At 36.4% G+C, this 17,744-nt stretch overlaps 1 protein-coding gene across 2 annotated transcripts in view; it reads left to right on the top strand.

Annotated features, from left to right (window-relative positions):
* The window catches only part of FIG4 (FIG4 phosphoinositide 5-phosphatase), a 72,173-nt gene extending 55,958 nt beyond the window's left edge, over positions 1-16,215 (top strand). For both annotated transcript variants that reach the window (XM_040597941.1, XM_040597942.1), the window contains exons 22-23: positions 1,094-1,183; positions 15,791-16,215. In XM_040597941.1, the coding sequence (XP_040453875.1) occupies positions 1,094-1,183; positions 15,791-15,968 (268 nt within the window). In that variant the 3' untranslated portion in view covers positions 15,969-16,215. The remainder of the gene's footprint in view (positions 1-1,093; positions 1,184-15,790) is intronic.
* Positions 16,216-17,744: the final 1,529 nt, after the last annotated feature.

Below are 17,744 nucleotides of genomic sequence, written 5' to 3'. Positions count from 1 at the left end.
ATTAATTAAATTACACCTTTAGTTTACCTTTATTTGTTCTTTATAAGCTGGTTTCAATAGCCAGCTCCTGCAGTAGAATAACTTAGTTATCTTTATTTCCATTTGTTAATTTCTTATTTAGAAATGTATTTATTCCTTCAACAGCCGAAGTGATGTCGCATGTTTCTGAGGCTTTTGTTTCTACAGCATAGAATCTGAATGAAGCAGAAAGAAAAGCCCCAGTAATTTGTTCAGGAATATATTGTGCCTTTGTCTTCTGTACACTCTTCCATGTAATTGCTTTTGCGCTGTTAATTTTCCCCTGTTAAAATGTAGTAATTTTTTTGGAAATAGACAAATAAGACTATTTCTAAGCTAAATGGAAGCTAACCATTAAGAAAAACCCTCCATCTCAGAAAATTAAAGTATTAAATCATAACACTTCTGGTTTTACTAGCACAGATGCGTTGGGTGTGAGATAACTACGTATACATGTATTTGAAACCCTCTAACCGTTCCTCTTAGAATAAGTGAATAAGGTCAGTGATTAAGTACTTGTTTTAATTTTTCTCCAATTCATTGCTAAGAAAAAAAGCCATAACAGTATCTTCCACCTTCAGTGTCTTCCAGCAAATATTTGGAGATGGGGTAATTCTCCCAAAAGGTTGTGCTTCTCAATCAGTGATCTGGACTAACAGCATTTCAGCTAAATAACCTAGACTCAATTTGGCTGAAGACTTGAGAGAATTTTTGTCTCTTCTGCTGATTTTTCCCATAGGCTATTTATCTGACTGCTTTGAAAAAGACATGGGAAGTTGACTGCAGTGGGCTGCCTGTTTCATAGGGGTGGAAGCTTGTTTCTATCCCATGGCATACTAGGTGACACCAATTAATAGGCAAACCTTTTTCAAGCTAAAAGGAGCTGCTGAGTTCTCACATACACCTACTGTAAAGTTTTAAAACTTGTTTACCAGAGAGGTAGATCATGATCAGTCACTTCTATAACAGGACTTAAAGACTCGGGTTTTGATGTCGTTTTCTTCCATTTGTTGAAATTTTGGGGGACCGTTCTTTTATTTCTTTGATTTATTTTCCTGTTTACTGCTTTTCACAGGTTTGTTCAGCTGGGACAGAGTCAGTATAAACAAGATAAGAGTAGCCAGCAATTTTGCTCAAAACACCACTTGGAAAGGGTTATAAATTTGTAAGTACTCTCTTTCTTTTCCCCTTTAGCCTGTTTTGTTTTTGTCATTGGACCTGACTGATCATCAGGTAGATTTGACGTGAAATTGTTTGAGGGTCATACTTCTGTTGCTTTTACTGCATAAGAGGATTCAATGCATAGTTTGAAGTATTGGGTTCCTACTCTTCCTTGTAACTAAAAAAGATTTTTTTTTCTGGGTTTTTGGTTGTTTTTTTTGGGGGTGGGTTAGGGTTTGGGGTTTGTTTTGATTGGTTTTGGTTTGTGGTTTTGGGGTGTTTTTTTTCTGTTGGGTTTTTGCTTCGTTTTAGTTTTTGTAGTGGCAAGATTTTTGTATCCAAAATTCTTAGCAGTCCTGAGTTATCACAAAACAAAGTGCTGAAGTTACTGAGTTTAAAAAGCAATTTCTTCTTGCTGTGATTACTTTTCAAAGAGGTAGTTTGAAAGGGATTTGTTGACTTGCATATCCTTCATTAAAAAAACGTTCAAGATTGCAGTTTAGTCTTTTAGTGTTCAGTTATCTGATTTTATTTGTTCTGAGAAGGCTACAAGTGCGCTGTATTCGTTTTAGTAGACACTTGAAGAGTATGGTGAGGTCAAACAGGATATTTTTATCATTTTATTTTTCTGGTGAGTGCTGGAGATAGGGAAAAGTGGGAATTGATTCCTGCTGTTTGTGCACTCAATGCCCGTACGTTTCACTGAAGTCAAAGTATCTATGCTAGCTTTAATCAGTATGCAGAGTGTTTTAATTGAAGAAAAGAGCATCTTGAATATTGCATAGATGTTACTTTTAACAATTTTAACAAGGCTGCTACATTTTCCTCAGAGGTATCTCCTTGGGTTTTTTGGTTGTCTGGTCTTTGTCACATACTGGTTGTATGAATTTGTCAGTCATGCTTCAAGCTGAAGAGATAATGTTCTTAAACAGTTCATTTGTTATAATAGATAATTTTTGCATCTCGTTCCAAACAAGTAAGTAGGTCGTGGCAGGTTTAAAGGGAAGATCAAGCTCCAAATGCTTCTTCACAGTTAAACACTTCTTGAATACTTCAGTCCCAAAAGATTAGTATGGGAGCCTGTCCTGATTTGAGCTGGGATAAGAGTTAATTTTCTTCCCAGTAGCTGGTATAGGGCTGTGGTTTGGATTTAGGATGAGAATAATGTCGATAACACACTGATGTTTTAGTTGTTGCTGAGCAGTGGTCAAGGACTCTTCAGCTTCTTATGCTGCCCTGCCAGCGAGTAAGCCAAGGGCCACAAGAACTTAGGAGTAGACAGGTCAGCCGGGACAGCTGACCCAAACTGGCCAAAGCGATATTCCATACCATGTGACATCACACTCAGCATATAAACTAGGGGGAAGTTGACTGGGGGCCACTACTGAGAACTGGCTGGGCATCAGTTGGCAGGTGGTAAGGAATTGCATTGTGCCTCACTTGTTTTGTATGTTTTAATTCTTTTATCTGTCCTTTTCTGTCCTATTAAACTGTCTTTATCTCAACCCACAAATTTTACTTTTTTTTCTGATTCTCTTTCCCATCCCACTGCAGCAGGGGATTGAGTGAATGGCTGTGTGGAGTTTAGCTGCCTGCCGGATTAAACCACAACAGCCATATTCAGCAAAGCCAGTTGTGGTGAGGTGGTAGGAGGATTGCTCCCCAGGGACATCTACCAAGGGAAATAACTTCTGTGTATTCTGTTGCGAATGGAATAACTTTCAATTAATATGAAAAATAACTAACATTAAAATTACAATAGGTGCATATATTTAATTTATACTGAAACAAGGAATTTAACTGTTTGAGATTATGGATTGATTACTGCTGTACAAGAATGGCCTCTAGTGATAGGCATCTTTTCTTAGTACTGGTATAAAAAAAAAAGGTCATGGTATTATCCAAATGTCATACTATTATTGAAGCAGCTCTTAGAATACAGATTATCAAGTCCTAACTTCCCAGCTGACATCTTCCTTTACTGTAGGCAGCTTGAAGTTTCACCAAGGCAGGTTTTTATTTACTTTTGTCTCTAGGGTACATGATCTCTCACCCAAGAGTACGGCCATTTCATAGTACTGCAAGACCTTTACTGCAATCCATTGATTTAGAGAAGGCTCAGCTTTGTTTCCTGCACTGCCTCTAGTCCACCCCCATCTGTACTGAAGAAGTGAGGAAACCTTGAGCATAGCATTCTCCCAAGTAGGGATAGAGACTGGGCATGTCTCGGTGAGGCTGAGGGTGTAGGATAACATCAAACAGGTTTAATATTGTGTATGAGACAATACTGCCTAATATCAGCACTTAGTCATTTGGTATTATATACATTTAAAATGGTGATACCACCGTGCATTGTTCATCATTAATAAGCTTACACTTTGTAGGTATATATCCCTGTAGTTTTATTATAAAATATATCTGATGGATATTAAAATAGTAAATTAGGTTGGCAAACTGTAAAACTGTTTTTAAACATGAAGAAACAACCCTGAATGTTTTGAAGGGAAATGGTTTTTAAGAAAATTTTATCCTAGGAATATTTTTGCTATGAATGAAGGTGATTCTTTTTTTGTAATTCAGAATCTCCCAGCATGTTTCACAGTGTAGGAGATAATCGTTCCTTTCTTGCCTTCTTAAAGCAGAATAAATTATTCCCTATGCTATGCTGCTGTAAAATGGACACATTAAAGAGAGTCTATACACAGTTCTGGTGGGTTTTGGGTAGTTAGATGTTCATTTTTCTCCTTTCTCAAGTGTAATTTCCGTGTGTGTCCAAATAGTGAAGTGTAACAGTCATAGAACACACAAGTCTGTGCTTCCTGTCACTCCTCCTCTTGAAGTCATGTAGGTCATCTTTCTCTGCTGGTTCTACCAAGCATGCTCTTCTGTGCAGATCTGAGAGGAAACAGGGTATCTTCTAGTCGGTAATTTATTTTATTTTATGGAAGTATATCTTTATACAGCTTAAAAATTGTCTTCAACTTTTGTTCTGCATCTTTTTAAAAAGGTTTAAATACTGTTTGGACAGTGACAGATTGCTCTTTCAAGAAGAGTCATAAATGTAGCCATTCTTTAAAGGCATGTTCAATTCTGAAACAAGGAAGCTTCCTGCGCTTGAATTGCTGCTCTGAATCAAGAATCTCCTTGGAGAATACTATTTAGAGAGAAAATAACATGAACTATACTCAAGATTAGGTCGAGAGAGCAGCTGAGGTACATCTTGCGCTTCTTGGACTGTATATGTCCTTGTTTTTCAAGGGGCACATGAAGAAATTGAAAAATTATGGTAACTTGTATTAATTTGATGTTTAGTGCATTTTTAAATTGAAAAAAATCTGGCAAATTTGATTCTCCAGTAGTTCCTTCCAGATACAAATGCAATTAAACCTCAGTCCTTTTCATAATAAAATGAAGTAATCAATCTAGAATGTTGGTTTTTCATCAGCAGTGAGATATAATTTAGGCTTAGGTTAAGTTGCTGTCATTTCCACATTTTTTAAAGAAATATTTTTTTAATATCCTTTTTCTACCTTAAAAAAAAACAAACAAAAACCCCACCAAAAACCAGCCTCACAACCTTAAACCTTTTGGCCATTTTTATCAAATATGTAAAGCCAATATAAAAAGAGATATTTCTTATTTTTGCAATGTGACTTTAGTGATATTTATGAATTCAAATATGCATTGTAGCAATACTGAAGAGAAATTTCTGTCTTAAATTTGAGACTCTAAGTATAAATTAGAAGCAAAAAATGGGTACTTGAACAGTGACTACAAGGATGCAGGGGAAATAATACTGAACAGCAAGTGGAGAATGTAGGGTATTGAAGTTTCTCCTTTTGTTCATGGAAATTCTATGAAGGAAAAAAGAGTAGAATTTTAGTTAGAGCTATATAGAGCTAAACAGAGCTGGACTACTTTTAGCACGATTTCTTATGTATGTGAAGAGAGACTTCGAGTACTGTAGTATAATTACTGTTGGCTGACATGGTGCACCTGTTCCTAGTTCCCTAGTACTCGTTCCGGTGTGGTATAAATAATGCTGTCAAAAAATATAGGCTAAATCACTTTCCAGAGTGCTACTTATATTTATCTAGGAGTATGAAAAATTCGATTCCCTGCTGAACAGGCTATTGAGTGTTCTGATTCACTGCAGCACTTCTGGAGAACAGCGCATGTCTTGGTTTAACCCCAGCCAGCAACTAAGTGTCATGCAGCCACTGACTTACCCTACCCACCCTCCCTGATGGGATGAGGAGGAGAACCAGGGAACAAGGTAAACCCCATGGGTTGAGATAAGAACAGTTTCATAATTGAAATAAAATATAATAATAGTAATGAAAAGGGAGACAACAAAAAGAGAGTAATAAACCTCAAGAAAGACAAGGATGCATAGTACAATTGCTCACCACCAACTGACCGATGCCCTGAGCAGCAATTGGCCCCTTCCAGCCAGTTCCCCTCAGTTTATATACTGAGCATGACGTTCTACAGTATGGAATACCCCTTTGACTAGTTTGGGTCAGCTGTCCTGGCTCTGCTCCCTCCCAGCTTCTTGTGCGCTCCCTTATTGGCAGAGTGTGGGAAACTGAAAAGTCCTTGACCTAGGGTAAGCACTACTGAGCAACTAAAACATCAGTGTGATATCAAAGTTATTCTCCTACTAAATCCAAAGCACAGCACTGTACCAACTACTAGGAAGAAAATTAACTCTATCCCAGCCAAAACCAGGACAGTGTGGAAATAATAATATTAAAGATAATAAAGAGTAGCCAGGTGCATACATTGGGGTCCAAGCTGTTGTCAGTGCTTTACTCATTGTAGCCTATGCAATATAGCATCAATGCTTGTACACCAACTTTAATTAATCCCTAGGTATCTACTGTCCTGTTCAGTTTTGTAGGGCACTGATGATGCTCAAGCAAGAGAACTTTAGTAGGTGATACCTGCAGCCTGGTCTGGGGCTGTGTTCTCCTTAAATATCTGAAAAACATACCCTGTCTTCAGAGATATAGTCATTATTTTCAAAAGTTCCCTTGATGTTAAATGTGTAATCTTAATTTTTTAAATGAAGACTACCTAGATTCTGCTTGTCATCCAAGTGATGACTCAAACTGAGTAGCAACTATCTACAAGTTAGCAGTTAACTACATACAAGTAGTATATGGGCTTTTTTACCATTTGTTTCTGCATATATGCACATTATATACATTATTTTGTCACCAAGATAAAAGTAACAAAGCAAACTTCTTTGAATGAAGTGAACAATGGAGGACCTTATATTTTCCATTTTTGTTAATTAAATATTTGTCTGGCATATTTTAATCTATAATACCACTTTTAAATATAAAATTAAAAATAGAGCAGTACATTTTATAATTTTAATGAAGTGTTTTACCCCTCTAGTTACTTTTGAAAGCTGTTACCTCAGTATAGAGCAGTTCTCTTGTTCATTAAGTACTTCCAAATGACTTTGTTAGTATAAGGTCTATTTCTTGGAGGACTGGATAAAAAATAGCTTTGTATTTGTATTTGGCATTATCACTCATAACTGTACTGAAGAAAAGGCTGATATTGAATTTGTCATCTTTCTGTGTATTCACATCCTAGGAGCTCTTGGGGGCTTCCTTTTGTTCAAAGGCAGAAGTAAATGAATGTCTTAGGGTGTTAAGTATATTTATTTTTTATGTTAAATCCATGCAAAATATCTAAATAGTTTCTTGACGCTGCTGTGGAAACAGTGAATCAAAAACTGTCATAATTAGTCAACAAGTGGCTTTGGAATTTGCAAGTTATCTTGGATTCTCAAGTGTGTTGATAGTTTCACAGTACAGTGCTTTTTTGCATGCTCTCTGCTTCATATATGCACCTCTATATGTTGCTTCACATCAGAAGGTTAGATAACTTCAATAAAAGCATTTATTCACAAAATAGGGGATTGTTATGAGGAAATTATAGGTGGAGAAATTGTTTATATTCTGTCATCTGTTGAAGTTTAAATCACAAAGGTGTCTTATCTGTCTTCTGATAAGGTGGCAGTCAGGGTTTCCTTTAAAAAAAAAAAAAACTAACCAACACAAAACTAAACTAAACATTTTCTGCACTTCAATAGAACACCTTGCTAGACAGCCCTTTGTCTGAGCAGTGTTCAGTCTTCAGCAAAGTTGGCGTTTTTTTTTATCCTTGGTCTCTCCTTTGAAATCTCCCAGAAGTGTCTGAAGAGATACTACCTACAACTCATTTTATTTCTTCCTTTTCTTGGAAACAGGATAGCTATGCTTCTTGATTAAAACAAGCACTGCTTCAGCTCCTTGGAGCTACGAGTATCTGCGTTTAGTTGGGAGTCATCTACCTTACTTCCCTCCTTAACTAAAAACTCTTTGCTTCTATGATGGATGAAATTCTTTCCAGTTTGGTGATTATTTGGATTCATTTTACTTTGTCCTCCACTGGATCTTGTATTCTTTAACAGCTGTATATTAAGAAGCATATATGATCTGAACTTCTGTGTACCTCTAAATAAAACAGAAGTATGCAGCTCACTGTTAGCTCTTGTTTCAGAGCAGAGGTGAAGATAATTAACCACTTCGGGCTAACTGAACCAACATAGATGTGTTACAGTAACTTCAATTTCTCCTATTCTTTTGACTCACATATACCCACTGTTCTGATATTATAAAAACAGCTTTAAGGATTAGTTTTCCTTGCTTAATTTGAATCTTTCATCTCTCTGAGTCTCAGTATTTTAAACAAAGCACTTCTGTGATTCTTCAGCATTTATTGGCTGTGAGAATTCTCATGAAATTTACTGGTCAGGCTGTTTATAAATTACCTGGATTTTTTCTTCTGTCTGAAGATGAAAGATTGTCTTTCACTGGGATTCAGAGTGGCTTGAGCACTATGTGCTTGTCTCTTGCAAAGTGGCTTGACTAAATGACAAGAGTTATCTTCATTTTGTATTCTGGGGAAGTGGTTTTAAAGTCACCGTGGGCACTTGCCCTGAAAGTACTTGGTACTTCATGTTGGCTAGAAAAGACAAGTATAAGGAATTATTTTGTCATTTTGGCTTTGAATGCTCTGTTCATTTTTAGTCACACATCTCAAAAAGGATACTACTGGGAAGGGTCTGGGGAAAACCAATAGTATGATCAGGGTTGTAGGACTCTCCAGAAAAGAGCTGGCAGGGGACTGAAGGAAGTAAGTCCGTGTTGTGATGTTTTATGAAATACTCTACTGAAGTTTGACAGGTGAAACGATTTGGTATTATGATATAAGTCATAGCATGACTGGATTTGATGGGAGCAATTAACAAAATAGCTGAGCCGATTCTAACTGCTCAGTGCCACCAAAAGGGGGAGGTCCTGCTCTTCCCTCCCTGCTTATCACCTACTTTTTCAGTTACTTGTGCAAGCCTTGCTACTTCCTACAGTGCTCCGTAAAACAGTTCAGCGCATCAGTCTGCAGCAAACTAATTCAGAAAAAAAAAAAAAAAAAAAGAGACAAAAAAAAAAAAAAAGGCAAATAGTTTCCTGGTAGATTAATGAGATTATTTAGACCAGTGAAAGTCCCAGTGCCAGCACAGAAGAGACAGAGCCACAGGGTCAAATGCAGCAGGACTTTCTGGTGTGGCTGTTGGCACTTTATTAGATTGGCTCAGTCATCTTGTGTAACACCCTTATGACAGATTGGGGAGCAGAGCATGAGTTTTTTCCAGGGATCTGGGGAAAATGGTTTGAAGTCCTTGTGATTCAGACCCCGATGTATGTAGGAAGAATTATCTTTTTCCCATTCATCTGTTCTGTCAATATTGAGCTTTGAGCTTTTTTCAGATGAAAAAGCTTATGTGCCTAGCATTTTTGGTAGCTGTCAACTGAGATGCCGAATATATTTTAACAATAAAACAATAAAATTAAGCATTTATCTGCCTCATGCTGATTTAGATAGTAACTTTCATTTATTGATATCTGTTTCAAATATATGTATAAAAAAACCAAACCAACATTTTTAATTACTGAATGTTCACACTTGATCTCTGGGTCCTCCGTATTTCCTCCCTATCTACACTGAATCCTGAACAAAAAAACTACATATCAAATTTCAGACTGTCCATTGACGGTAAAACAAAAAAAAAAAAAGCCGCCTGCAACAGTGGATTGCAATTTCTGAATGATACATGACTTGTGATGAAATTTAACCATAATTTTTCAAAACCCAACGGCTCTTTTTTTAAACTGAAAAAATATTTTGAGCTGTAAAACAACAGTTCAGTACAATTCTGACTTGACAGGGACCTTGTTGTTACTGCAACGCACATAGAAATTTAATTTGTATCTGCTGTCCACCTGGTTTAGCAGGTTTGTATGTCATGTATTAAAAAGATAATGTAGTAGTCTCACAAGACTAGAAATTTTTTTTATTATTTTTATAAGTGGTCTTAGATTAATATTTTTTAATTGTCTAAATATTGTCTGTTATTAAATTCGCATTTTTCAAAATTTTAAATAAAGAACTATTGTATCTTTTAGTACAGTGATGGCTGTTAAAATACTTCAGAAGTTCCGTGTCTTGAAGCTTGTTTTTTTAAATTTTGTTTTGGAGTTATTGAGCTGGTGTTTCTTACTTTTGCCTATGAAGTCTCATTTTGATCCTGATGTCAGCAGCATTGAAATCATATCCTCTAAAAATGTGACTGTAACAGATTCCTGTGAAATATGACAGTAAATCTAGTTATTTCTACATTGTATACTATGGTTTTGTTGAATTTGGGATTTTGTAATATTAACAGTCTTTAGCAAAAATTAGAAAGTACTGAACTATATACCACCTTAGCCCATCTACTTTTAGACTTTTTAATGAAAATTCTCAGGATCCTTCTTCAACCTGTTCCTCTGTCTTCTCTGTGAAATGATGAATATTTCTGTTCATTTGTTTAAGAGAACTGCTGTATTCAAGTAATTCTGTTTGAAAAAGTAAGTCTAAGCTTTTCCTTACCAAAAAGAAAACAATATTCCTCTGCTTTTTGGTAGGTTGGGGGTTTTGTTTGGTTTTTTGGAGGGTTTTTTGTGAGTTCTTTTGGTACTAGTTTTGTTTTGTCCTGTTCTATCCTAAGGTTCCTTTGTGTGTTTGATCTTTAAATTTTGAATTAGCTTGTGGTCAGTGTAAATCATCCCTACTTAAAAGATTTATCTTTCCTTTGAGATCACCTTTCTGTATCAGATGTGCTGACCTTCTCTCATATTCCTTCTGTCTGCACTCTAGAGAAGCTACTTCTAATTTGGATTGTAAAATGTGCATTTAGATATATGCCTGTGTAAATAGAGTCTCTTCTTTCTCTAACCTTTTGAAATTATCCATGCCGTTGGAGTTTCAGGTGATTGTTGTGGGACCTGGATGCAGTCCAGGTTTTGCTGCTGGTAGGCTCTGTAAGGCTCAAGTTGCAGTATTATTGGAGAGAGAAGGTTTCCTGCTTTTCAGTCCTCTCCACTCACAAAGAATGTGACTGAAACGTTGTTGTGTGGAGGCGTTGGTGTTTAAGGAAGGAAAATTCTGTTGAAGGCTTTTTCACGAGCACAGCAAGCAATGTAAAGGGATACCATTTGAGGGGGGAGAGGATAGCAAAACCAAAACAAATAAAACCTCCATATCTGCCAGAGTTTTGTAGGTGCGATATATGTGCTTAGGATGCAAACAAGGCAACAGAGTACATATTTGTCTCCTTCCTTAGATATACTTTAGAGACTTGAGAACTAATCAATGTCGAAACAGATGCTGTGGCTTTCTAGTGAACGCTATGTTTAGGAGCTAAGCACATCCCCATGCACTCCTCAAAGTATGGAACATCCTCATTGTAACTGAAGATTTTGGCTGTATCTTTTACCGTAGAGATAATGCTAGTCTTGGTGAAGCCATTAAACCATGAAGCCCGCTCACAAGTGGGAAGAAGATAATTGCACTTGCATGTCAAGGATGCTGTCCTTCGTGACATGGTGTTTATGGTCCTATCTATGTAATTTTCATTTAGAGGCCATAGAGCTGCAGGTCTCTAGGGAGATCTGATAGCCAAGTCATAAATAATGTGCTCTCCTTCATGACTCTATTGTAAGATATTAAACTTATTAAGTAGATTAGATTTTTACATGAATAGTGTTAAAGAAATTACTTTAATTAAATGACTGGATAATACAAGCACTCCGCAAATAGTTACAGCTTAATACAGGATTATTAATCAAAATTGGCATGCATGAACATGTGGTTCTTTCAATATATTTTTATCGCGTTGAAGCAAGTAGGTGGAAAATTGGGATTTAGTTACTAAATACTTGAAATATGCTTTCTGTCCAGCTTCCATTGTGCCTAAGGAAATTACTTTTGACTCAGTAGTACTTCAGAAATGTCATGTCTTTAGGAAAAAAAAATCAATAAATAAAGAAGGCATCAAATTAGTCTTATGGCTTTGTTTTGTTCTTAAGTTAGTCCTTACTTAGTTCGCTTGCTAGTGGACTAGACAGGCCAGCTACATTTGAGAAGATGATGTCTTTTCGGTGTTAGATAGTGACATTTGTAAGTTAGTACAGTGTGCTAGAGTCAAATACCGTTGCTGGAGTCTCAGCTTGAATGCTTTAAACTAGATAAGTATCTGCAGAAACTGTGGGTTCTTTGAAAAGCAATCTGCTTTTAAAGCATCTCAATAGAAGATAGAAAGTTAGATAGACTAATGTTTGGTACCAGTTCTGAAAACACCCACCTTAATGTTTTACAATAAACTAGAAGAAGTGATAATGAGAAGAAACTATCACTCTGTTGTTGGGGGAAAAAATAGAAAGAAAAGATTAAGCATTATATAATTTCCATAATACTATTCATACAGTCTACCAACAAAAAATAAAACTGATTTATTGAGAGAATAATGGCAGAGGTTGGACTCCTTAGGAGAGCTTCAACTCTTTTGAAAGAAGGGTTTTGTGTGGTTTAAGAAAAGCATAAAAATGGCAAGCATTTTGGAAATTATATCCTAACCGTACATGCAGGTAACTTGCTCACATTTTTAGTATTTGTTTACGTTCTGTTGTAGTGCCACAGAATTCTAAGACTAAGAAGCCTAAACAGGAATTTTAATACAATCTAAAATAAGGAAAAAAATATATATGCTATGCAGTAAGGCTTCATTTTTTGCAAACTCTTTAGCTTTACTTTTTTCTCCAATTCTAGAATGGCCAAATGTTTCTGTGACATAACCTAGCAAATTCTGTTTACATCCTGGTAAAATGTAACTTGATTAAAGTATGTAGCCAAACTCTGTAGGTTGACCAGTGATTTTATTGTCTCAAATTCAGTAGTATACCTGTATAAGTAATTCTACCATTGCAGTTAAAGTATAATCAACTGTATGTATTGCTGTATAAAATGGAAAAATACAAATTGAAATAAGAAATAGAAAAATATGACTTTAATATGGATACCTTTACCATATTCCAGTAGTAGTGGAATATTAGGCATACTGTACTGCATGACACATTGCAGTCACTTTATAAGACTAATGAATTATCACATGATGAAACAGCCGAAATCCAACATATTATAATAAAGTAAAAGGCTGCATAATAAGGAAACAGGGGGGTTGGGCATTTTTAATAGAGATCCTGGTTTAAAAACAGTGTCAAATATTAGTTTATGCTCATAATGCAACTGGAAGATTATTACTGCATTTCATTTATAGAAGGGCTGTACCATCATTTGAGTGTTCCAGTTCTTCCCTGTTTTTTCCCCTTAAAAGAGGAGATTATACACATAAAAATAACTTCTTGTCTCTTGAAGAGCACCCAGATAGTAAGTCATGACTGTGGTTTCTGTGGAATATGGCAATAATGCTAATATCTGAATCTTCATTGCATTTGGGCTGGTCGATGCTTGCTTTTGGAAATAGTGAGCTTTGACAGTAAATTGCTGCTGTAATTTTACCCAAGAAGTTTTGAGCCCAAAAATATGTGCCTATGCTAATACAGGATGTAACAATAGCATCCTGACTGTCATTCAGCCACTGGCACTGTCTACTATTCAAATATTCTACTGTGTAAAGTATTTAGAAAATTTGTCTTCAGTAGCTAAAATAATAGATGACAAATGGAAAGCTTGTTTAAAAAAAAAATCAGTTATGAAATGCAGTTTTGGTCTTTATTGCATTATCAAAGAGGATAGAATAGACCTTGGATCTCTGCATTAACGGCAAGGTGAGAAGGTAGATCAGAAAAAAACTAGTGTGTGAGGTATGAAATACACTTGGTTGTCTGGTAGTGATGTGGAGGCGGCAAACAGAGAATGACTGCTCACCCTTTCTCCCAGTCAAGCAACCAAAGCCCATGCTAACAAATTAAGAGAGTGCCACATCAGACGCAGTTAAGTAATGGAACTTATTCCCACAGGATTCTATAAGTCTCAGAGATATTAGAAAAACTAGTAAAGACCTGTGGAAACCACTTTTCATGAAACAGTAGTCCAGTTTTAAATTTTGCTTCGGGTAGATCCTAAATCCCGGTTACTGAAATCCAGGAGGATATACTAGAGAAGGAATTGTTCAGTACCTGTTCGGTTTTAGTAATCTGTCCTCAAACATCGCTGCTAGATACTGCATGAGGCAGGCTACCTGGCCTCATGACATTTTCAGTCCACCTATAAGTAATGATCTGATGTAGAAAAGTCTTCAGTGTATATGGTGGTAGGAAAGTGAGTCTTCCAGAATTGAAATCTTTGTGTTGTGCTGAATACCTGGGCAGCTTTGTTTAGATAAAGTTTTTGTAAAGCTGCAGTATTTTAATAGCTATCTAGAAAGTAAATTGGCTTCTCCAGTTGAAATATGAGCTACAAATATATGAAACTGATGATGTATGTTACTTTTTTTCATAACTGAGAAAAATTTAATTCTACTGTTCAGTATTTATATGTGCATTGCATCCACTGTTCTAGATAATCATAGTTCTGTCAGGTTTTTTTTCTAGGAGTTAATTTCAAACTTTGATTTCCTCTAAATCAAATAGTATTGACAGAAGGAAAAGTTAATGCACAGGTTACCTTCAGATGGCAATGTATTAGTCATTGAATGTTCTGTTGATGAGTCCAAACTGATCTGCTATCACACACATCTGTACTGTTCAACTCTGGGAGTATTTTATAAATAGATTAGAAAATATTGCTGGGAAATGTACACAGTGTGTTTAGGAATGCAACCTTCACAATATCCAAAGTGCTTTAAAATGAAAATTACTTACTACACAGATATTTCTATTATTTATTATTTATTGAGTATAAATAGTTTTGTTGCTACCTTGCAGTTGGTTGTGAAGAACACATTGCTACTGAGAGTTTGGCTTAGAACCATAGAAAATTAAAACTGAGAAGAACCCTGGAGGTCATCTGATCCACTCCCCTAGAGGAGGACCAGATTAGATGAGGTTGCTCAGGGCTGCATACACTTGACTGTTGAATATCCTTAGGGAGGGAGGCTCCACAGCCTCTCTAAGCAACAACCGTGATTGACAACCCTCACACTGGAACAAAGTTCCCTTGTATCTAACTAGAATGCCCCATGTTGCAATTTCCATTCCCTTTTTGAAAGCTGTCTTTTCGTCACACACTCCAAGAAGAGTCTGGCTCCGCACAGACACCCTCCCGTAAGGTGGCTGCAGATAGCAGTAAGGTACCTTTAGCTTCTCTTCTCTGGGCTGGGCAAACCCAGCGCTTGCAGGCTCTTTGTATGCCATGTGCTCCAGCTGTCTAATCATCTTGGTGACCTCATCCAGATACTTAATTGTCTGTCTTGTATTGGAGAGCCCAAAAGTGGACACAGTGCTCCAGATATGGTCTCTCAAGCCCTGATTAGAGGGAAACAATCACTTTCCTTGACCTGCTGGCTATACAGTTTTCAAGAGTTACAGTTAAAAGACCAGCTTCTACTTTATGAGTTTGACTGGCAATAGTGCTTAGAAAAGGTCATAAACTTCTAAAACTTCATGTATTTCTCACGACTAGGTTCACATACTAGGATTCAAAGATAGCAGTTATTGTATAAAGCTATTTTAAAAAGTATTTTCATTAAATATCAGCAATCCCAATGTACAGAGTGCTGTTGCTGGTAATAAGTCATCTGTTTCCTGACAACTTGATGGAAAATTTTTTATCTGATAAATCCTTTCTATATATTGGTTCAGAGTATACTCACTTGCTTGTTATAATTGCTGCTAAGTGGCTGGCTCAATAAAGTTTTTCTATTATCTGCTATAATGCATGGCACAGATCTCTTTCAGCTTGGGTACTTACTGACGGGTAGCAGATCTGAGGAAGGATGAAGAAATGAGGGCAGAGTGGAGGGAAGTGAGAAAGTATTCTGTAATGTGATTAGTGACAACTTACCTAATTACCCTACTTGGAAAGCTGGGTCTTATCAGGTCTGCAGTAGTGATAAAAATCTAGGTGAATGAATTATCTAGTGGGAAGTTGCCCTTTCATTGCCTCTCATGTATATTTCAAGGAAAAGAAATACTCGTGTCTCTGGAAAATTCTTACCTAAAATTCCAAATATTCTGCATTTTTGTTGTTGTTGTGTTTTGTTTTTTTCCAGAATACCCATCTCCTCCTTTTCTCAAGACAATATTTATGAAGTTCAGCCTCCAAGAGCTGATAGGAAATCTATAGAGATTTTTCATGCTCACATTCAGGCTGGAAGAGGAAACATGCAGCCCCTGGGAAAAGATGATTTCCTCATGTACAGAGAATACATTCGAAACAGATACATGTAAATACAGGCTGGATTCTCCTGCCAAGTCTTCTGTACTGATAGGTCATAAAAATAATTTTAGAGAGTAAATCTAGTTTTGTTACTTTGCAGTAATAAATTTCTTACCTAACATTTCTATTTATTGTTCTTTACTATTACCCATGTACAGTATTGTGCTTTACAGGAAAAAAGTGATTTAATACCTGCTTTTCAACTAAAAGAGAAAGTGTATTTTAAGAGATGAAGTGAATAAAGAGCACCCACAGTCACTGAATAGTGTGTAGCAATTTATAGCAAAGAAAATATTGCATCTTTAGGTTTTTATATTAATTTCTTATATTGTTGTGTTTGCTAATAAAGCTGAAGTGATTAATACATAAAAATCAGAAAATAATAGTTCTCTTCCTCTTTGTTCCATGACAGCAAACAATGTTTTTTTACAGCAAAATGTTTTCTGGTATTTCTTGAGATTTTTAGCAAACTGAGTGCTGAAGTGACTGCTTGTAATTTGCTGCTTTCTTGAGCAAAATTGAAAAATGTGGTGTATGTTAAAATCTTGTGTCAAGACTAACAAACTTTGTAACCCTAATCTGTGTCAAAGCTAATATCACTGGTGCTAGCAGCTACAGAATCTGTGCCACATGCAGGGTGAAGATGGCTTGTGATTAATTACCATGGACTTCTAGTAGGATTCTGAGGTGAACCACTTACTGACTGCATCTGCAAAGGAAGGAGTGCTCTCCACTTTACTAGGTTTAGACTCTCAGAGGGCGCAAACCCATCCTGCTATTTTTCTGTATGACAGGCGTTATCCTTTTTGCACCATACCCTTTCTATCCCTGTATTTGTGCTCCTGCAAAATGCTTTCAGGTTAAGCCCACAGCCTCCCAAGAAATCAGTATCGGTAAGTGACATTTAAGAGACTGGATCAGCTAGGGTGGTCATGCAAGAGGAAGCAGTAGTTGGGTTGGGCAAGACTGAACATCATGCTCAGTGCTAGGTAAGAAGTAAAGAGGCAGCAGGTATCTGAATTAGGTTGTGTAATATAGGCTTGTGTTTAAAATATTATTTGCAATTACAAGCTAAAATTTCCAGCAGTTTTCTAGCCCTTTGCCTTGAAGAATACTGACAGTATCAGCAGCATCCTTGACAAACTATGTTATTCCACAAGCTTGTACAGACCATATTTCAGAATTTTCTGGAATAACTGTTTTAGAGATGTCAGCCAACTGAATGTACTAGATGTAGAGAACATGTTTATGTTTATCGTAAATAGCTTGCAGGCAGCTGCTGCAGACTCTTGGCTGCATGCTGCAAACATGTTATTAATATGTTTGAACATTGTATGCAGTAAGTTGCACTTTCATTAGTAATTCACTGCAAGAAATTACACAGTGGGTAAAGGGAAAAGATAGAAGTTAGTGTGTTCCAGGGAGTGGCTTGTATGCAGTCAGTGAGAACACAGTACCTCAAGCTACCAAAAAGTTTTGGTGTCCATTGCCTTTTGTTAATTGATTAATATTGTTTTGAGCTGAATGGATGTATTTTAGGAGATGCAAGAATGAAACGTCACTTTAGATAATATGTCTTGGCAACTGTCAGTCTTTTTTTCTCTTGGAAAAAAACTTACTGGATTCTTTTGTCCAATATGAAAAATAATTTGAAGAAATAAATTCTTGCTTTGGAAAAATGTAGAGCTGGAGTCCTTATCCTAATGAGGCAAATGCATGCTTTTCTTACTGCACTTAACCTATTGCAAATAATGTTTTTTAGATTATCACAGTCCTTATACTTCTGT

The sequence above is a fragment of the Falco naumanni genome, chromosome 6 (assembly GCF_017639655.2).
Source record: "Falco naumanni isolate bFalNau1 chromosome 6, bFalNau1.pat, whole genome shotgun sequence".
Taxonomy (NCBI): domain Eukaryota; kingdom Metazoa; phylum Chordata; class Aves; order Falconiformes; family Falconidae; genus Falco; species Falco naumanni.
Note: the sequence above shows the minus strand (reverse complement) of the source record. Positions and strands in the feature narration are given on the sequence as shown.